Here is a 22890-nt window from a genome sequence, read left to right on the forward strand (position 1 = left end):
CTCTACGAAAGGGTTGAAGACCACATCTCTCTCTTTCTCTCTCTCTTGGGGTTGGATAAAAAGGCAGAACCCCCGTCATCATTACTGGCGGTACCCCTCACAGAAACGGAAGCAACCAATTAATGAATGGTTCTCTGTATAATTTATACCCTCCACAACAGGCAGGCCTCCACCATCAGGCGCACATTATCGGTATCCCCTCGGTATATCTCTGCTAGGAAGGCTGAAAACTCAGAACAGAACCATCTAGGATGGCACGTTGTTTGGCTTTATTTTCGCTTAACTGTTACTGCACCGATGGCATTCATTTATATGGACATTTTACATACAAAAAAGCGAGCTAATTTACATGGCGCTAATGTGATTGTTTGTATTTCCAATGGCATTTATCATGTGCGGCACAGTTTGGAGAATGTGGCGAAGCAGAAGGTCCACTTCCACCATCATTTGAATTATTTTAAGATCGCATTTAATAGCAAAGCATATGTGACACTACCAGTATGTCCACTAGCTACCATCTATTTACATAAGCGTGATATAATTTATATATAATAAGCGCGTCATAATTGATGGATTATTGTGAAAGTAGTTACTACTTACTCACTTATCCGGCGATATAACCGTTTCGGCGTCTTGGTCTGCTGCAAGAGTCCTCTAAACCACTCACTGTCGAGCGCCATCGGATACCAATCCAATATCCCAAGTCTTTCCGACGGACGCATCACTCATCATTTCAATTTGAGCGTCTCACACCTCCTCTGTCCATGTGGACGTCTTAAAAGGACTTTAAGAGCTGGGTCGTCCGGTGTCATTCTCATGACGTGACCAGCCCTCCGGAACCTAGCGACTCTAATCCATTGTACAACATTAAGTTCGTCGTACAGCTCATATAGAAGGTAGAAGGTAGAAGAATGAACCACGAGCTCGGTGAGCTCGTTCAACGGTAAACAAAACTAGGGGGAGCGGCCCGGCGGCATGTTGGTAGTGGCGCCGGTCTTCACATGAACGGACCCGACCAAAATCCCATCCGGACCAATCGTCCGTACGTCGCACTGACTATCCAGCTACGAGTAAATAAAGTCGCCAGAACGCCAGAAATGGTAGGCCTAGACCTCTTAAGGTTGTTATGTCGATAAAAAAAAGAAGAAGAAATCGAAGTCAGAAGGATACGATGGTTTGGGGCACGTGATGAGGATGCCCTACCAAAAAGGTGCTCGTCTGCGACCCGTTCGGCACGAGGTGTAGAGGATCACAGCGAGTTCGTTGGTTGATTCAGGTGGAGTTGAACCTGTCGCAGATTGGTTGTAGCCGTGAATGGAGGAATGCAGCCCTGGACCGAGTTTTCTGGAAGCAGTCTGAAGAAGGTCTTTCGTGCAATATGACAGTGTTGGGAGGTATTCAAAACCCCTTAAAAGCATGTTGGAAGAAACAACCCAAATGTTGGACGCGATCTTCGAATAAAATCGAATAAATCTAAGCATAGATCATAATTGATAGATTACTGTAAAAGTAGTTGATGGAATGCAAACGAAAAAGCTTTCTAGTGTAGCAGAAGTTTATTGTTCTTGCGGAACGGTGCTTCTGCCATGCACCTAAACATTGTTGCTCATGTACATGCAACATCTTTAGCTTTTGCAAGAATGTCTGCAATAGTTCACTGCACCACAACAACACCAACAATAACGAAAAACCCCGTACCGAAGTCCATTAAAACCCAAACAAATCATGGGCTGAAACGAAAATGCAAATTTCTCCTCCAAACCAACAACATTCTGCGCCATCCCGTGTGCGAATGTAACGCAATGCACTCGTCTGCTCAAGTGTGTCGATGCCGAGGCACCGTCTGACCGGACCCGCAAGACGCGGGACGGCAGTGTCTCGCCGTGCAAACGGACTCGAAGCGATTTTTTGGGGTGCTCGGGCGACGGCAATGTGTGTCCCCCGTTGTCGCCGTTACGACACGAGCCGGTCATTGGACCGAAAACCAAGGTCACACATTGACTGTGAAAAACGGATTCCTTTTTTTTTCCTTCGCTTGCACGCGCGATTGTTCGCGATCGCCGTGTACCGAAGGGAGCTTGCTCTGGTGGTTTTGTGCACCTTATCTCCCGCGTCGGTTGCCGCCTGGAGGCGTCTCTTTTCGTTCTTTTCGCGGCGTTGCAGTATATCCTTGCGGCAGCATATTTCTCGGCTTCACTCTTGCTATCTTCCACTGTCCAAACTGCTGCCTACGAAGAGCGCCGCCGGGAGGTTCTCCTTGCTTGGATGGCTGATTCTCTACGGATCTTCCGATATTCAACCTCCCCCTTATAGACCCATTGCCCTTCATTTCCTTTATTTCGTTACTTTGATTTTCATCTGCTTTAGCACCGTTCGCGTTCTCATTGTGCGGCTCCTCATCTTAAACCCAATCATTATTGCCTTCTTTCGCTTCTACATTGGCCAATTCATTTCTTCTTGTTCCGATTAACTTCATAAACTTTTCACCTTTGTTTTGTTTTTTTGTTTCTTTTCTTTTGTTCATTCTGTTTCATACACTTTCGTCGGTTTCGTTCGTCTAGTGCGTGTGTTCGGGTGCTTTTTCACATGCGTTATTTAACATTTTGTCCATTTTACTTAATCGCGCCACACTTTGTTATGCCTCGTTTCTTGTTTCGGCTTTTTTTTCTCCTTTTCATACTAACCGTTTGGATGTGTGTGTGTGGGTCATGCGATGATTTTTTGCTCGTCTTTTTTGCTTTCTTGCATACGTTCTTTCCTTCCTTTTCGCGTTATGTTTCGTCTTTTTATCTTTTTTTTTCCTTAACAATTCGCGCTTTTGTTCATGCATGATATCGCCCATGTTCTAATCGCTAATTCCGTCATGGATGTTAGCAGCCCGTCCGCGGGGTTTAGCAATGCGTTTGTTTTTCCAAATTCTTCTGTCTCGTCGTTTCACGGCTAGAATTTGTGTGCTTGTGTTGTGGCTAGTTAACATTCCGCGCGCAGCTTTCCCTCCGGTTGGGCAAATATTTTACAGCTTTATGTCACCGGCGGGAAAGATCGGTTCTCACATGACATTAAATTTTGCCCGCCTGCGCTGTCACAGGTTCGGCTTTATGCGTTCACAGACCGACGGAAGATATCTGGCAGAATTCATCGGAATATCTTATCATTTCACCAGTTTAATAGTTTTCTCTACGTTCCGCTTTATCGTGACATATTATCGCAAGCAGCTAATCGTTCGGTTAATCTGTTTGATATGATAGTTAAAGCAGTGTTCTAAGCTATCTGGTCGAAACGAAAACTCGTTAGGAACAAAACCAAAAACACTCAAACAATTCCGTAAATTTGATTGCCAAATATGTTAGAAATTTGTTAAATATTTCTGCCATCAATTTCCCATAATGGGTATGGTAAAAGATGACGTGCGCTTAAAAGCATGCATTGTTACGAACTTTTATCGTGCAATTTAAGCCCATCAGGTTTTAGAAGGTTTTCCTAATTTGTTTGAACGGTTTCTAAATAATTCAAACAATACAACTATATTTATTATTATTATTAATATTAATAGACACATTCCCTTTTTATGATAAAAAATAGCATATCAAGGGTAGCGATTTGATAGTGTATAATGTATTTTTCCTGTGTATTTTATTGATTCAAAAGAAGCTGTAGTTGTTTTCTTTAAGAATTTGAGCTCATTTTATTTTATGAGATTAGGTCTTGCATTTCTCCTGCCAACGATGTTGCATGGAATATGTCGAATTTCCCTTGGAACTGTGGCAACTTCCGAGCTGCTTGGATAATCAGACTCCCGATTAAATGGCACTCGGATAATCGTCACTCCACTGTATTATCGAAATATCTCAACCCTTGAATTCGCATGCATATAAACAGCTTGGCCTATTTAACATTCGCTGAATCGTGCACCCGATTCCATGCCAAGTTTTTGTGATTCACTATCAATTTCACTGTTTATCTTATTCGCTTACCCGTTTCAGTAAGTAGGGCTCCCGCCATACCCTACATATTGTAAAACCCTGTATACTGTGGAAGAAATTATCCACCACGACCGAAATAAATATAATAAAACAGTTACAAATGTATAAAAATAAAATAAAATAATAAAAGAATGCTCATTTTGAGCATTACCTTCCATTTATGTTTTTTATCATATTTAGCATTTCAACTCCTTGCTACAATTAGCATCAATAATCATTCATGATTGTAAGTAAAATAAAATGATTTAATACGCGTTCCGCGTGATAGCAAACAGCCACTAGCATTAGCATGTTCTCAGCACATTTTCATGCACCAATCGCACTATCGCATCAATCCGACCTCAAATCAATATGCACACGCATGCATAGACATCGGTAACTCCCACCGGCCGTGCTTGGCTCCCTTGTGGGGCACTAGTTAATCAAACACCGCCCGTATATAATGAAAGCGGAATCACAAACAAAATGTCGTACCGTAGACTTGTGTGTCAGCCCAACCAAAAGCCGTATGCGTGTACTCTTCATTTGTGTTTGCAGCATAAACCACATTCTTCCACATGCCTATACATTCCGTTCCAAGCCGCCACCAGGCTCTCGAATGTGCGGTGCGTGCATAGGCGCACTGTAATCAGGAATCAAAAACGAAAAAAGGGGAAAGAACAAAACTGATAATAATAAGGGAAAATATCAAAAACGCACGCAAAATCCTGTGAAGCCCCTACAGAAATGCCCGGGGTCGGACAACTCTCTGGTGGGGCCGCGGGTGGTGGCCGTTGGAGGTGGTGTGGGGTATGTTTTTAATGGGCACGCATAAAATTAATTAAATTCATTTCCCCATAAATTCTACCACCGGTCCACCGTCCTTCCCACACCACGGGGATCCTCTACGCTACTGGCCATTTTCCATGCAGAGGCAGGCACCCTCATGTGTTCTCGTGTACCGGTGTGTGGTGGCATAGCTTTTCTCCCCCTTCGTACTACTGGGACGAGGGGAAATTTTATTATGCGGGATGTTTGCTCCACCTTTCACCACCAATAATATTGCGTGTACCAACCTCCGTTTTGCACAAGGATAGAACTCCCCCGGGTACTTTGAAGGAATGCGAGTTCCCATGACATTTTGCTTGTATTCGTTCCGGTTGCATAGCATTGGTTTGCATTGCTGTAAATGGGTTGAAAGTTTTTTGTAAACGATTGCCATGCATTTATTGATGTAAGTCCGTCGATTTTGTAATGTGAGTATTTTTAGGAAATAACTCCTAAACAAACTCGAAAACCCCTTTCCAATCCTAACTTTATCGAGTGTATGATAGAAACTTACATTGCTGTTTCCTCCATCTGTAAGGTCTGGTAATTATGACCACGATGAAGATGATAGTCTTAGTCGCAGAGATGATGTGTGTGGCACCGGGAAGAAGTTCGTTTTATGTTATGCCACTTTCTCACAAGGAACTCGGCCGACCGCAGAGTAGCAAAATCATCCTTTCGGTGCTATGAAGTGGAGAAAAAGTGTACGTGCAAGATAAATAATGAACTTTTCCTAACTCATCGTAAACTCCCATCACCAAGTCCCGTCGAAGCGGCGTTGCGAGAAGGTAAGGTGGTTTCCGTGAACCCGACGAACGTTTCCAAATATTCTCCCGATGATAAATGGTGCTTAAGTGTTTCTCGAGCGCGTAATGAGTTTGGGCATTGCAGTAATGTTGCCTTCGAAATAATACACCACAGCCAAGTTTTCCAACCCACTCGCCGTTCCACATGTGTGGAGGGATGAAGCTTAGGATGCTGTACGGTCGCACACAAGACAACAGACACCTTACCCCATCAAACAGTGCAGGTAATCGTTTGCTCCCCCGTACAGGTTTGTTGTCTGCGGTTACGGATACGGTCTTAAACTCCCTCTCTATTTGTTGGGGAAACATTGCGGTCCCAACAACGGAACGGAACTGGGATACCATACCTTTTACCCTGCCGCCTCGATAGAAAGGGTGGGAACTCGTCACGGTTCATTTCTTACAAGAGAGGAGCACCCTTTGGAAGAGCACATTGGAAGATTGAAGGTTGATGTACTCGAGCACACCCGGAATTCTAACAAGATCGTGTCCAGTTTCGTAGATTTTCCAGAACGCGAACGGGGAGAATGTAAAAGAATGCGGCAACGCGTATTTCGTATAATGCATGTGTTGGTGCTCTTTTTTTCTCGGCCAAAGCATTGTTGAACCGTACACGAAGCCACCGAAATTGAATGTTGCATTCCTTCCGGTGTCGGAAGGAAAACTAAGGCGAATGCAAGGGGCTGTAAACGAAACGAATGAGAGTGAAATTCATTCCGCGCTTAACGCCATCCGGAGAAAAGCCTGCAGGAATTCTGTTTCCTACTGTATAAACTCACCTGAACGAGGTGAGGAGTTGCAGGTTTTGCGTTTCATTTTGGGTCAACGATCTGTTAGGAATGTACAGAGCTCGGGTGTTGGAGAACTTAGACAATAGATAAAGATCCTTTCTAAAGTTAGGTTAGTAATAGCATACGCGCTTTAACAGTCCAAAACACAACTGTCCGAACCGAAACTCCGAAAAAAGTAATCCGGATTAGATTTACAAATTAAACTGGAAGCGACATCGCATTACTTCGGATTCGACTCCGGATTGCGCCGGATTTGATGGAAAATCGATTGGATTCATGAAATCATTCCGATTCCCAAGTCGAAAATTCGGATTCAATTCCGGATTTGACTAATGAATTTCACTGGAGTCGACTCCGCACTATTTCGGATTTGATGGAAAACCGGATGGATTTATGAAATCATTCCGACTCACAAGTGGAAAATACATATTCAACTCAGAAAAAAGTAATCCTGATTCGATTCCCAATTTGATTAACGAATTACAAAATTGGAGGCGACTCCGCATTATTTTGGTTTCGGCTCCGGATTTGATTCCGACTTTGGCTGCGGATTACTTCGGATTACTTTGAAATTAACTTATTTTACTCGAAGGATTTTACTCCGGTAGACCGGGTGACCCGGTGGTGTATTTGGTAACGATAGGTTCTACACGACAGCGCCGATACAAAGTCATACCCGATCCGGAGTTAATCCGACTCTGAGAAAATTGTATTTTACCCAACACTACTCGGAATCTAAAGTTCACCAAAAACCCTTTGCTAGTGCTCAGATATCTGGCTCAGCGCTGTGCCTTATTGAAAACTGAGCCAGAGATCTGCAAATATTGCACTTATAGCACCTGATCGCTTGCTGATGTTCCGTAAAGCAGGAATTATTACTTCAACGAACATTTCCACCTTCGTCCGACGGCTTTTTGGCGGCTTTTGTGGATATATGATGGAAGGTGACCACGAAATAGGTGTAAGAGCCTCCAGAATGGGTGCTGGAATGCAGGTGAACTCTGGCTGGACGAGCGAGAAACAGAGCGCGATGGTGTGTTGAAAAGATATTTATTTCTGCCTCAATCCTTCTAGCAGATTCCAGCTGGCTCTAATGTTAAACCACCAGAAAAGGGGATGAGGCAGAACCCATCATCAGCATACATACACAAAATGTCCGGTGGAGGTTGAGTAAGCGGGAAAAAGACCGAACTTGATCTTGCCCCCATGTATAAATTCCGAGACCGCAAACGTGGACGGACACGAACAAACAGCAAAGCTCACGCTCGGTCGGTGGTGGTGCACGTTGCGTTACTTTCCCGGGGTCAGTCCGTACACGGTGAAGTTCCCGTGAGCCATAGCATCTTGAAGTTATGCTGGGCTGCCGTTTTGCTGGTTACTGTGTGTGTCCATCTATCGAAGTCATGCGCATAAACATTGGCTACTTTCGCGCTTCGGTTCGTGCCGGAGTGAGTGTGTGTGTGTGTGTGCGTGTGTGAAACGGACACAGTAATGCGAAGAGAAGAGAATATGGTATGTTTTCATGAATAAAACATTGAAATTCTACCATTCTACTCCCTTCAATCCTCTATGTTTTGCTACTCTCTCGTCGGTTTTCGTAGCTATCCCACACATTTCCGGCCGGGACATGGTTTCCCGCCAGTGTCTAACGCTTCCCCAGGAAAGCGTTAAGCTATTCCCGTACCAATCATCCATCACTGCTGATGCTTAGTGATGGGTTGATCAGTTTTCATCACACAACGAACTTTCAGAACCGGAAGACGTGAGATGCTAAATCTTCTCTTTTTATTGAACAACCGCAGCAAACGTTAAAGTGTTCGACTCGCAAGGTCTCGAACACAAATAAACCGGAGGTCAGACACCAGAAACACCCATCCATTAGCTGTTTCTGCTGCCAGCCTGCAGGCTGGAGGGAATAAAAGCGAAATTGATTTCCTACGGTGTGGTAGTATCTCGTGGCCGCGAACTTGGTCCATTAAGGGAGTCCGAAAGAAACCAGTTTCTTCCATCCCCTTGGAACACACTCATTCGGTTCCAGTTGGAATCAGAAGGGGGGAAGTTGATGCAAAAGCACACGCTATTCGCGTTGTGTTGCTGTGTGCCATAATCCTTCGGTCGGTCTGTCGGTCAGTTGGATCGATCGAGCTCCAATGCTTCGAGTTGCACATGCATATCGCACACTGCAACATGTGAAAGCCTTGATCGGGGTGGCCCCGGAGACTAAGGACGAAAGAATCAACCTCTCACAAATTCACGCTACAATTCAGGAAGAAGAGGCAAAGCAACAACAACAAAAAAACTGTATCACTAAAAGGTCATTGAACGGCCAAAAATGAGCCCCCTCCCATCCCGAGGGGCCGGGGGTGAAAGAGAGAAGGGTGTATAGCATATAGCATAAGGAACTGGAACTGAATGGACGGGAATCCGTTTAAAGATGAATCTCTGCAAAACCGGATTTTTTATTCGCGCGCGCACACCTACCGGTTCATGTCTTCCTTCTTCACACTCCATCTCGTTCTTTCACCAGGGGTTGAAAACTTTTTGTTGTTTTTTTTCCTCCAAATCACTTATTTAAAATTGTGATTCAATAAACAACTTGCTAACCTATTTTTATTTTTGCTTTCTTTTTAGTTGCCGCGGTAAAGCACGCCGGAGTATTGGGAAATAAATTGAGGCCGCAAACCAAAACAAACACAAAAAAAAACAGACAGCGATGGTGTCGACGTCTGGTGGTCAGTAGCGAGAAACATGCATCAGCCGAAACGATCGGTACAGCAGCATCAGCAGCAGCAAACGCAACGACGACGAGGCGATCGTGGAAGAAGAGGTGGGATATTGCAGAAAGGACAAAACGCGGACATAGAACTGGAGGGTTTGGATGTCGCCTACACAGTGTGCTGCTTAGCTCGATCACTGCACCGATAGCCGTTTAGCGCCCGGATATTTTCCCGAACCCAATGCAGCATCCAGCAGACGGAAGCCATAGATCGCAGGAGAATCGACGCAGACGTAGAAGACGAGGACGCAAAAAGGAACAGCAGCCACGCGGCCGCACAGGATCGACGCTCGTTCACGACCGAGCATGGCACCCCACACGCAAACTGCCGGTGGAGTAGGGGGCATTACAATTAAGCAAACGTTTCAACGGCGCCAGTGGCCATACAACACTGTCAACACGGGCGGTACCGGTGGAACAGCGACGAACGCTGTGACCACCACCACCACCACCGCCGCGCCGGCTAACCCTGCAACCATTGCTGGCACTACGACCGCTGGCAATAGTATTAGTATAAGTAGTAATAGTAACCATAGTAACGCTGGTAGTAACGGTAATGCTGCTGGTACAATCGTACAGACGACAGCGGGTGCGTCGGGAACATCGGTATCAACGTCAGAACAGCAACCCAACGCCACTACCATCACTGCCTTTGCGACGACACTGACGTCCCAGACAGGCAGCAGCAATTTCTCGACCGCCACTACTACCAACAACACTGCCACTGCAGCAGCCGCCGTTGCACTGCTGCGAGTCGCTTCGGGCAGCACCTCGGCCGGCCTGGCCGTGAGTCCTTCGAATAAGCTGAAGCGCCTACAGCCAACGTCCGCATCGGCGACGGCATCGACAGCCGCTACCGCACCACCGCAGCCCCAGCCACCTACCACCACCGGTGTTCAAACAGACGGAACTGGAAAAAGCAATAGCAACAGCAATAATACAGGCAGCAATCATGTTGCCGCCTCTGCCAAACGTGCCCGCCCGAACCAGGATGGGGCCAAGATCGTGTGTAAGTCGGTCGGTACTAACACCAACGGGCCGCCCGCATTGGTCGCCGTGAACAGCAACGCTACCCAGAAAAAGCTGACCCAAATGGCGATCGTCGCGGCCACTAGCAGCAGTAGTAGTAGTTCGGTAACCGCGATCAACAACAACACGTCGACGTCGATAGCGATGAAGTCTGGTGGAAGCGCACCGTTGCCAACGACGACAACCAGCACTACCACCACCATGCTGACCGCCGCCATTCCAGCGGAACTGGCCAAAGCGAACAAAATTACTGGGTATTTTAAATCGCAGCTGAAAACACCGAACTCGTTCCACAATTTGAAGAAAACTATCAAAACCGTAGCGGGACGAGCGTCGGCGCTGCATCAGCAAAAGAGAAAACTGCTTGCCGATGGTACGACCGAAGGTTACCCGGAGCTGACCACCTCGCTGAAAACGACTCCTGGTGGGATTTCAACAGAGGTCAGTACTGCACCGAATCCTGCCCCATTGTCGGAAGCCAATATGGAGAAATATCTGAAACTATACGAGCAGCAAGCATTGGGTGCAACGATCGTACCCAACGGTACGACGCTAACGACGACGGCACTGGAAGCATTTGCCGTAGCTACGCTAGCTGCGTCCGAGGCGGCAGTAACAGCCGCCACCAATACTTCCGGTGCATCGGCAGCATCCTCCAGCACAACGACCAACAGCAACACTGTTGCGGTGTCGAAAAAAGTGGAACGAAAAACGGCACGCATTGCACCGACCGTATCGGCCACGCGAAAGATCAGCCATACCGTGCAGGGTGGTCTCGGTGTAGGAGGTAGCTCCGGTGCAGCAGCAGCAGGGCAGACGAAGAAACCGATTAATATTGCACCGCGAACGACAACCGTCAGCAGTACGACGGCGGTTTATCAACACACGATCGTTGCGGCTCCGGCAAGCGGTCCGGTCAGCAGCAACAACAACAATACCACTGCCAGCGTACACCATCATCATCAACAGGCGACAACGACAACAACCACCACGCAGAAGACTGAGCAGCACCCGCTGATGATGGGTAAAACGCAACCGCCACCGCCGGTTCTACTCACCACGATACGGCTACCGGGTCCGGCGGCTCAGCAACATTCACAACCGTTGCAGCTTCCTCCTAACGTTATCGTTTCACAGTCCCAATCGGGCACAGTAACGCAGACAGCTGCAGCCGCTGTTGTACCGCAGTATAAATCGATTATTAATCAGCCACTACAATCCACACCTACTAGCGCCGGTACGACAAAATCAATGTCCGGCACCAAACTTGCGACGGCAGTCAGTACAGCTGCCAGCACAACGATCGCTCCGACTGCGGCCGTGTTCCAGTTCCATCATCACCATCAGCTGTCGGGAGGTGGCGCACCCGGCCAGATACCGAATCTGGTGCAGATCTCGAACCTGCTTCCTCTCGCGGCTGCCCAACAGCAAGCCAAACTAACCGGCGGGGCTTCCTTGACGCTTGCCAACGCCGCTAATGCAGCGGCCATCCAGCAGCAGCAGCAGCAACATCAACAACAGCATGTCGCCTCGGCGGCTGTTAGTGCAGCCACGGCAGCAGCATTCGCGCTCGGTGCCGCCGGGACACCGTCGGCCGCAGCCGCCAACCTGCTAGTCAATGCAAACGGCATCAACAACGGTGCCGCGGCTGGGTTAATTCGTAGCGGTGCTACTAATAGCACTGGCACGGCCGGTCCCACACCACAGCTCGTCATGAACGCCACCTTCATCAAAATCCATCAGATACAGCAGCAGCAGCAGCAAGCGGCAGCGGCCGCCGCTCATCAAGCCGCCCAACAGCAGCAACAGCAGTTGATGGCCGCGGCCGCTAGTTCGGTTGCGAACACCACTCAACAGCAGCAAAGCTTCACGATGGAAGCGTCAGCAATGAACATGAACTTTAGCGGAATGTTCGCTTCCAAACCGACGACCACCGTTGTGCCGTACACGTGCCAACCGACCGCTGGTCGACCATCCGCTTACCAACCGGCGAACGGGACGCCGACTCTGTACCCGGCGGCACTAAATCCATTCGCTGCCCAGCAGCAACATGCACCGCAACAGCAACAACAGCTGATCATGACACCCAGCGGAGGGATTTTTGTGAATGCCGCCGCCATCCCGGCGATGATCAACTCGCAGCTGAGTGCGGCGTTCACACCGACGTCAGCCAACATTCCCGCACTGCATCCACTGCAGCCGGGGCCGATGCCACCTTCCTCGCAGGGTGGCGGTGCGAACGGCACCAGTGGTGCCACCACCACCGGACAGTTACCAAATATCACAGCTATCATCCAACAGAGCAATGGCGGACCGGCTGCCTTGAATGGTAGCGCAACCGGTACCGCTCAGCAACCCCAGCACCATCACCACCACCACCATCACCCGCTGCTGGCAAACATTTCGCCTGCGATCCTTTCGAACCTGCAGGTAGCGGCGGCTGCGTTTGCCTCGTCCGCCAACAACGGTACTGGTGTGAGTGCGGCAAACAAACTTGCACTCGGACAAGCAACATCATCCGCAGCAGCGACTCAGTTTGTGCCGATCTCTGCTGCAGCACACTACGGCACCGGAACTACGCTTTACGCAGCGACAACCGGACAACCGGCCCTCGGTATCGCCACTTCCATGCAGCAGCATCACGCCCAGCAACAGCAGGCGATTGTGTCGTCCGCCGTCCAATCGCTCTCTCCACCACCACTCGTGGCCACAGTGCCCACCTACACCACCACCGGCAAACCGATCATGAACGCGGTGCTTAACGGTGTTTCATCGGCAGTATCCACGTCGTCTGTGACACCGGGCACGGCACTGTTGGCAGCGGCCCCAACTGGAACCGCAAAACCACCCGTTGGTGGCGAACCGCCCGGATTGGTACCGGTGCAGCTTCCGAAGCAGCAACCACCGACGGCATCGTCGGTCACGTCGACGGTTCCCCTTCCGAAGTTGGTTCGTTCGTCCACGCTTACGTCACGTAGCAACGGTTCCACGCAAACACCGTCGGCTGTGATACCTTCCGTTGCGCCCAGCTCACCGCCAGCCCTCAATCCACTCACGCTTGATTGTGGCAGCAGCAACGACAGTGGCATCGTCGCCAACTCGAGCGACAGTGAGGACAAGTCGCTTACGATCGATCTCTGCTCGCCCGGCTCACCCTCCGACACGTCCTCGGCCAAGAAAGGCGAAGAAGGGGACGAAGAAGAGGAAGAGGACCAGGTTCATCATCATATGCACGAGCCTCATCACAATCATCACCATCATCAGCAAAGGCGTCATCTGCATCACCGGCGCCATGGGGCTGGCAGTGCCAGTGGTAACAAGGACGATACACGAACAACAGCATCCTCGAGATCGTCACCGCTCTCTACCTCGTCTTTGGAAGATTCCGAGGATCAGTTGATCGTCGATCATGAGCCTCCGGTAACGAGTACTCCCGCAATGGTAGCGTCCGTTGCGGTGTCACGGCCACCACCGCTACTGCTTCTGTCCGATGTGGCAGTAGCAGCTGCTGAAGCTGATGCCGCACTCAATAAGCATCAGACGACGTCGGTAGGCAACCAAAAGCACGCAACCAACTCAACCGTTCTCGAGTTAATACGGCAAAAGCATGAGCAGCAACAGCAGCCAGTCCATCCACCGATGGAGCAGGAGGACGACGAAGACACATCGTCCACCGTCAAGCAGATTCCCGAGGAGCAGCAGCAATCATCGCAGGAGGCCATGTCTACGATGTCATCCTCATCTGCAACAGATCTGCAGGGCGATTACAGTGCCGCTTCAACGCCACAAAGCGCAAGCTCTTCTGACAGTGCAGCGCCTCAACAGCATCAGGAGTCGGGGCAGGAACTGGATAAGAAACGACAGGGTCAATCTTCAATTGATTCCCGCACCACCAATTCTTCACCCTCGTCCGAACAGTCGCATCTGTCGCCACCGAGCATCGACACGGAGATAGTGCTGCAGAGCCCGTTCGCACCGGAAGCAACCTGCGCGAAGAGTCCGATCCTTTCGCAGCCGAAAACGATCCGCTTTCCGGCACCGTCCGGTACGGCACCGCATCACAACTTCGGACGGAAAGGGTTCCGCCGGTCGGGTGATGGAAGGCTGTACGGTGTTTGCTATTGGCGCGATTGCGTGAGCAAGTTTGACAGCAGCTCGCAGCTGCTCGATCATTTGCAGATAGCGCACGTGAACACCCAGAAGGATCCACCGTACGCGTGCCTGTGGGATGGGTGTAAGGTACATAATAAGGAGTGCACCAAGTTTAACTGGCTCGAAAATCACGTCCAGTCGCATGCCTGCACCAAACCACACAAATGCATCGTGGCCGGGTGTGGAATGCGCTTCGCCTCGCAGGTAACTATATTGTAAAGGTGTAAAAAATATGAATCCTCTACCGCGCATACTGACCGGAATTTCCCCTCTCTGTTGTGTTTCCCAGCCAATGCTGCTAAAGCACGTCAACAGTCACTTCGCGAACGTGGACAGCAATAGTTCTGGCAAGCGATCGTCCGATCCGCCCGTCCCGAAGGTGCTTAGAAAAACGGGCAAAAAACTGCGCTACCGCCGGCAACCGTGGTCAGGTAGGTGTTTTCATCGATCGAACAACGATCGTGTGTAACATACGCGTTGTCCTTTATGCCACGTTCCGAGGACGATCGGAATAGTGCGCACACGGGTTCGAGATAATGTAATACCAACTGTAAGGGTAGTGACATCCTGCTGGCCTTAGAAAAAGAAAGAGAGACTAATTAACATTGGAAGTTACCGAGCGATCATGTTCAAGGATGATAATTTGTGCGTGGTGTAGGTAGTGTCTTTTTTTGCTTCATGTTTGTTGGCACTAGTTCTTTTAAGGGTAAAATAGTGTGGCACTTTCTGTAAATGTGTAGCATATGCTGAATCTTTGCTTTACGGTTATGCATGATAGCCGAATGTACAGTAACGAAAATGTCCAATTGGACAACGCCTAATTGGACTATCATTTTGCATCAATTCGATCGATACGAACGTTTCGAAGGCAATTGAACTTCATATGTTTGAAACAAAACAAACTTCACAACTAGTGTTTTGTGAATACGTGCCCCTATTCTTGCTTTCGTAAGTCTTGTGCAGGTGTCAGAACCGATCGTATCGGTGTGTTGTGTTGACAACAGGTCGTACATTGTGACATGATCTATCACATGTGAAGAACAAAATGGCGAACAAACGTTCACGTCGCATCCGTAGTCGAATTAAAACTGCTCGTTGTCCATCCATGTTACGTACCGGTGGGGATAATTATTGCTGAATTATAGTTTTTTCTACACTATCAATTTGTTCAATTTGGCATTTGGATTACTATGCATAAGGTGAAAGTGTTTGGAATCGTTTTTCGAACTTAAAAATATTTACATAATTTTAGTCTGCATTTCTGCAATTCTTCGCTTCAATAGTGTTATGTGATGTGTTCATGAACTTAGTTTCCCTCAGTCTTGATGAATCTTTGTAATAGTTGTTGGATTATATTTGAATTCCCTGCAGTTTATGTATGGCTCAAGATGTCTTTTGATACTTGCAACAATTTGGTTCTTTTTTATACTTCCTCACAAAGCTGCTACTGTAGACTTTAAATTCAATTGTGTGTACCTTATTTCGCAATAGCATTTACTTCTTATGAAATTTCCATCTATGCAATTGTTTCTATGTCAATCGTTTGTAAGTTGTTGGAACTACAAACACCCGATTGTTTGAATTGACACATGATCGTTCGTCTGACTTGTCCATCTCATAGGCAGTAAAGGCAGTGGAAATATTCGGATCCCGCGGAGAGGCTCCCTCGGGGGAGGTTTGCTTATGTTTCACAGATTTTCCTGTATCACCATCACAAGATGTCCTCATGGCAGTAGCTCAAAGCCGCAAACAAAATGCACACACTGATCGATGGTAGCACCAGCACTGCACAACGCCGTGCCAACTGCGTGCAAATTCCAGAGTTCATGTGATCAATGGTTTTTGATGCTGACGGCCAAAAAGGACTTTCGAAAGGAACCAGTGCATCTTATACGCAAAAAACAAACGCAAGCAAAGTGCAATTATAAAACAAAAATGACATTTACCACATTTTTTGCGTTTGAACATTCCTTACATAAATGGTTTTATGTGTAATTAGAATAGCTTTACCTTTCGATTGTGACCGCACAATAGCACTAACCATAATTTGTTTTCGTTTCCCGTTTTCGTAATACCACGTGCAGCACGTCGCTTTGATTTCTTCGACTCCGGCGTAATGGAAGGTCTGCAGCATCGTTTGATACGGCTTGGTACGATTGCAAGCGGCCAGGGCGGCGCAATAACTTTCCGTGGAATACAGCTTGGCCGTCGCCACATACCGAGTGAAGGAACGGAAGTGCTCGTCCGATGGTATCCTGCAGAAATGTAAGTCAAAAAGCGAGCATTTTCAATCTGAGCGAAAACTTCAAGTTATATTTCATTCTATTTTCCAGCTTGCCAGACGAATGGTTACCGGAGCTGCCGGTGGGTGAGAAGTTCGTGAAGCAAGTGAGCATACACAGCCTCACGATCGAGCAGCGAAACGATCTGTCCGATTATTTGAAACAAGATCGGCTCAATCCAACGGCAGCCGCCATTGTGAATCCGTTTGCCGCGCTGCACGAGCATGAGTTTGAGTCGCAGATTACGGCGAGTGGCAGTGGAAGCAGCTCCAACCTTAGCAGCATCAGCAGCAACAGCAGCAGCTGCAGCTGGAGTAACAACAGCTTCTCCAATCAGGCTGGTCGGTTCAACTGTCGCACGGCACCAAAGCAACAGCGCAAGCGGTCTAAACTTTCCGCGACGGATTCAAACGGTTCCTGTTCGTCACAATCGATTACGTCAAGCGGGTTTTCGTCGATCTTTTCAACCTCTCTAACGTCGTTATCCGGTGGTACGAGTAGCGCTGCTAGCCATAACAACACTGCCGTGTCATCATGTGGTAGCAGCAGCCGTGAGGGAACCTGCGGTGCAATGCAACTATCCTCCTCAAGTTCTTCATCAACAATCTCCTTCTCATCCTCGTCGGTTTCCTCCTCCATAACTCCATCATCATCGTCCGGACTCTTGAAGTCATCCCCATCATCCTGACCGTCGACATCACCAGAGGTGGAAAATATGAAGGTGTACAATCAGAAACGCAAGGCCAGAATCATCACAACAACAACCGACCGTAATAAAGCGGTCCCGGCACCAACACCACAATCAGTCAGGAATAGACGCATCCGGATGTTTACCTCGAAGAAGAAGCAAACTGATGAAATGCAACAAGCAACATCTCATAGTGTAACAGGGGAACGAATAGAGCGACGTTACATAGCGAAGCGATAAACTGGGATACCGGTTTATTTACCGGTTTGGGGAACTGTATTGAATTGTATATTGATGGATCGTGGACAGACAGAGCATTTGTCCCTGCAGGGTGGTAAACGCTGCGTTTAAAAAGGGGGAAAAGAACAATGAAACGATCTTTGCACCCCCGCCACATTAACGATACAATCCATAAGAAGAGCAATTGCAAATAAGTATAACACAGAATTATAAGTACGTCTAAAGTGAATTAAAAGCGCCAAACGCTCTAGCATTATAAAACGCAACCGCCGTCTCTCGAAAAGTGGACTGACCGGACGGCAAAGAGAGGACGATTGATAAAACTCCCCCACCAAACACCATCTATTCACACACTAACCACACACAATGCTAATAAAAACACGTTCAACAGGACGTGCAGAGGGCACAGTATAATAGGTCCATCAATATCGCCATGAAATGATTTCTGGACGACGGTGTGTGTGTGTGTTGTGAAAGGATTGCACACATATAGTTATAATTTTAACCCAATTTACTCACGGGGTCCATTTTCAGGAATGTGAATATACGTTTTAGTTTAAGAAGAGTTAGATAATTGTCAGCGTTTGTAAATGTTTCTCCTAAGTTTCTTCGTTCAATTGTTTACACCTGGAGCGATCGATCTACTACTACTAGAAGGGTAAATGATGGTAAAAGAAGTTGGACACACGGTGCATGGCGTGAATGATCAAGCGAAACCAGTCAAACTTTTTTTTCGTATTGAATATAGTTCGGTGGTACATCTAACAATACACACAAACAAATCCAGCATAAAAAAGCACAAGCAGCAAATGTGTACAAAAAGGTTTGGTGAAGTGCTTTTCCCCGTTTTTTTTTTTTGTTTAAATGATGATGCAATTTAATACTGGAAAGAAGGAAAAGCACAAGAAAACAAAATCATACAATTTATCATGCGCTTAACGTGGGATGTTAGGATGAATCGTTAAACAAAATTATTTCACAAATCCTTTGATCTCAAAAAGTAGTACTGCATTAGTATATAGGGAGCAAAAATGAAAGGAAATCGATTAGCGAGAGGATACAGCAAATGTTCGGGGTCACGGTGGCCTTGCAGGGGTGCTGCATACACATTTAGATGTACCCCTATATGCGTGGAATGCAGAGATATAGTGAAGGAGCGTAACATAATGTGCTAGTGATGTAATGTTAGGTTTAGAAACACGCTGTGACCATAACAACTTTGGGGTCCTGTACGGCGAGGATCGCATAATAAGAAGCTTTCTCTCCTTTCAGTACTCTTTGACACGAAACACAACCATACCAACGTACCCATGCTCGTACGCTGGACAGGGCGCAAAAATAGAGTAATCTAGCAATACTTGAAGAAAAAAACAGCATTGCGATGGTTAAAGACTGAAAACGTATTTTTACTAGAATGTACAGTGAATGGACGAATGTAAATGGGAGGATGCGAAGGTTAGTACGAACGAAGATAGAAACAAAGCGAACGCACACTTTTGTAAACGATGTGATGGCGGAGGTGCTGCAAAACTTGTTGGCACAAAAACGATTGATCAAAATTTATATCACTTTTCACTGAGTGATGATAACAATGATCACAATTTCCCTTATTCTCCGTACGGAAACAGTAACAGCAGCAGCAAAAAGGATCATGAGACAACTCGTTCCTTTGCGCTAATCACGATCACCACGATCGCTGGGAACGGAAAGAACTCTCTACAGCATGTGATCAGATTGCATTTATTTTTTGTTTGAAGATCATATGTTTTACACCTTAGTTTTGCTAATCATTGTTGGCTCATAAATGTTTTTTTTTTTTATTTTCACATTATGAGAGACGTTTAAGCGGTTGTTTGAAACCGTTTTCGTCCTTGTAGGTTGGTTTTTTGTGGCTTATGGTTTTGGCCAAAAAGATCAAATGAGATATTAAGTGTCACACATTCGTAAGCATTCCAATGTGGCGTTCGTTTTCTATACTCTAGTTATGTTGCTTTCCTTTGTCAGAATCCTTCGTTTTATCCTTCGTCCGCACTGGGGTATCCAAAATTGACTATAGGAACAAAACACAACCACCTTGCACGGTGTGAAAAACGAAAGTAAGAATTAACAACCCCAGCATTGGGGGTTTGTATGTTTAATTAATCGTTTCGGTATGAAAATAAGGGAAGGAAAAACAACCCTGCAACGAGAGAATTAAAACAAAAGCAAAAAAACGAATGCGCAAAGAGGAATATGATCACTGCCAAAACAAAAACTGCAATTGTGGGTGTATGTGTGGGAGAGTAAAAACACTTGACTGAATTATAAGAGAAAAAAACTAATTAATATAACGAAGAAGACGAAAAAGAAAAAAGCGAAAAATGGAAGAAGCGCGCTGTGTATGTATGAAATCGCAACAGTCGAACACGCCAAGGGTGCAAACTGCATTTATGATAGCAAAAAGGATAATGGAAGAAAGGCCAGCAGCAGCCACCGATGCCGCCGCCGGTTGTCGTAGACAATAGGTTTTATTTTAGAACAAATCAAAACATAAGTCACAAGTCTTTGGGAGAGCAATCGAAAAACAAACGACATTCCGCCAAACGTTAGGGAGTTCCTTTAAAGCATCTCAATCTCCCCCTGTCTCTCTCTTTCTTACATGAAAAACGAAACTGCCAGCTTGAGGAAAAAGATTCAAATGCGTGCACAAACGACATCATCAATACCGTCACAGGTAGCGCAATAACAACACTGCCATTTTAAATCACTGCCCTTTCCCGCAAATACTTACGGATCAATCCGCCATCGTTTACGTTATGTTACTGTTCGATTAATTTGCATGTGTTTGTATTTGTTCAAACGAGATCATATTACGCCTACGACTTCTAATCGATCGCTTTTTCGTACTGATCGTCCTGATGAAGGAAGCGAATAGATAAATTTAGCCCAAGAACCAAGTGTGTGGATGTGCGGGATAGCGTTCGGTACTTTCGCTTAGATGTATAAAATTTGAGCAGAAGAGTATAACATGCGGATGCGCAAAACCCGACCGTAAAGTCATCCATCATCGAGGAAGGTCGGGGGCATATGTGGCTTGCCAAGGTTTAGTTGGTGGGTTTGTTGCTTCCCATGGAACTCCCGCTCTATCATCCTGTCACTATCGTGATCCGTTTCGGACTGGCTGAGAGAATAATGTTTCTTTAGAAATTTACGTTTGGACTGATTTTTATAAAATAGTATGTTTAGCGTCCTTTCATCTGTAGCGTAGAATTACGTGCCCGAAGCTGCGTTCCTCCCACCCCTCGGTTCGCGCACAACCTCTCTAAAACCCACGCGCCATATCTCGAAAGTGCCGGTAAGAGGGACACATGTGGCGAAGAGGAGTAAAAATTGAAACGTTGGACACATTTTCCTTTATAGTACAATCGCAATCGCTCTCTCCGTTTTAGAGGATGAAATGTAACATTAAGAGCGAAATTCGGTGACCCAACCGCGCGTGACAGGATCCCTGTATTATATTGTAAGCAAACATTTAGGCACTAATTTTTTCCAAGAGCTTTTATTTTTGAAAAGCAATAAACGCGCGTGTGTGTGTGTGTTTTCTTTAGCTGTACGATCTCTCCACACACGGCGCGAGTTACACGCGTGAAGTCTCTTTATAAGAAAAAGCGCATGCAAACAAACTTTAGCGTCCAATTTACATACTAGCGATTATCGTTTCCTTTCCTTAACTGTATCGCACGCGACGGAAAACTGTGTCGCACAGTTCCAACACTCACGTAAGGCACCCCTATATTAACCTGACGTAATTGTCTTGTCCATAGCCGAGAGGAAGGTGCTCATATTTTACCATTCATCGTGTGATCCGGTGAGGTCCTCTGTGTTTTAATCCGGAGTGGAAAGATTAGCTTCCGCAAATATATTCAACCACTGCCCATCGATTCTGGTGCACGGAGAAGTTTTGTAGGTCACCGTTCGTTTTCCCTTGGACTGATTGCCGTACCGCTCCTGGCGAACGAGATATATCGGTTGTGTAGTGAGATTTCTTTTAGTCGATAATGTTTTTAGTGAATTGATCCACTTTACTGTGTTGCTCCTCGTTTTTGTTGCTGCCGCTTTAGCTGCGCGACTGTATAGCATTTACGCGTATATAAGAGCAGACATGAAACAAAGGGCAACAAACAAGACCCCCCAACGTGGCAGGATCATAATTATTTGTAGTTGTGACAAAGGATGTTACAGTTGCTGTGTACCACAGAGCAGAACACGGCAACACCGCCCATTATCGCTTTATCTTCCTTTTATCTTTTTAAGCAGTAAGTGTAACGTAGTGTAAAATATTTGACTACCGTGTGCGTGCGGTGTGGTGTACCCCGTGTTTTAGTTTAATTATTTGTCTTCGCTTAACCGCAATGTGTTTCTTTTTTGTCGTGCGTATTGACAGGCATGTCCCGTACAACCGAATGTAGTTTAATTTTTCTTGGCAGTAAGAGTTTACTTCTAGCGTTTAACATTAACATTCGGCAAACAATGCTGCACATTATTGAATGACTATATACCATAGGGACACTCGATGTGTTTTTTTTTTCGCGGCTAAGTTCGTCTAGCTTAGGTTTGTACTAGTAAGAAGCAATTCCTTTCTACCCCCGTACAGGGCGTTATATTAGATTTACCTATAAAAGGTACCCTAGAACCTTACACACTTCTACTACTGCCCCCAAAATGTTCCTGCCGATCGCACGCGTATCGATTGTAACGATCGTTGGAGCACGTGACGCGGGGCTGAAATGTGACGGATGTTTGGAAAAGAAATGAAAAGCAAAGCATCTTTAATGAGCGTTCCTTTCGTTTGTGTTTTTATTTCGCTTCGTTCGTTCTGTTTCTAGCTCTGTTGTACACATCGTGATGACGAATTTTGTTTTCGTTTCAGGTTATATTTCAGTTGTTGTTTCGTTTGTATGTATACATATCACTTATTTTTTTTTATATACTTCTTATTTTATGTGCTTGTAATGTTTCAGTTCTTATGTTTCTTTTTAGACATTTTATGTTTCCTTAGTGAACCTTTCACCAAAAGGGGGGCAGTTCGAAAGGCTCGCACACCAAATGGATCACCAAGCTGGCACATTGAAATGCACACCCTACTCACGTGCGCGCATATTATCCACCCATTTAAACGCGGCTGCACAGTAAAGTGCCGGCGATGTGTAGGAAGCAAGGGATTTCATACATAACTGTATCATAACGTGTATAGTGCCCAGTAAGAAAACTGTCGAATGATAAGTAGAGTTCGTATCAAAACCGTAGGTGATACTATCTGTAAGTAAGTAGACGGGCTGCTGGTTAGACGTTAGGGA

The 22890-nt window shown here is 46.5% G+C and overlaps 1 protein-coding gene across 1 annotated transcript; it reads left to right on the plus strand.

The window, feature by feature from the left end:
- Positions 1-9469: 9469 nt before the first annotated feature.
- On the plus strand, positions 9470-17314 carry LOC128719816 (zinc finger protein jing homolog). Its single transcript, XM_053813454.1, has 4 exons — positions 9470-14548; positions 14634-14775; positions 16429-16609; positions 16678-17314. Exons 1-4 carry the CDS (start codon positions 9470-9472, stop codon positions 17312-17314), a joined length of 6039 nt encoding a protein of 2012 aa, XP_053669429.1.
- The last annotated feature ends 5576 nt before the right edge of the window (positions 17315-22890 follow it).

This window comes from Anopheles marshallii, chromosome 2 (genome assembly GCF_943734725.1).
Source record: "Anopheles marshallii chromosome 2, idAnoMarsDA_429_01, whole genome shotgun sequence".
Taxonomy (NCBI): Eukaryota; Metazoa; Arthropoda; class Insecta; order Diptera; family Culicidae; genus Anopheles; species Anopheles marshallii.

What these genes read in the sequence shown, in the direction of transcription:
- LOC128719816 (XM_053813454.1), top strand. Translation starts at nt 9,470, where the DNA reads ATGGCACCCCACACGCAAACTGCCGGTGGAGTAGGGGGCATTACAATT. An exon ending in CCGCCGGCAACCGTGGTCAG is followed by an intron (nt 14,776 to 16,428) that starts GTAGGTGTTTTC and finishes TACCACGTGCAG; the next exon opens with CACGTCGCTTTGATTTCTTC. An exon ending in CGATGGTATCCTGCAGAAAT is followed by an intron (nt 16,610 to 16,677) that starts GTAAGTCAAAAA and finishes TCTATTTTCCAG; the next exon opens with CTTGCCAGACGAATGGTTAC.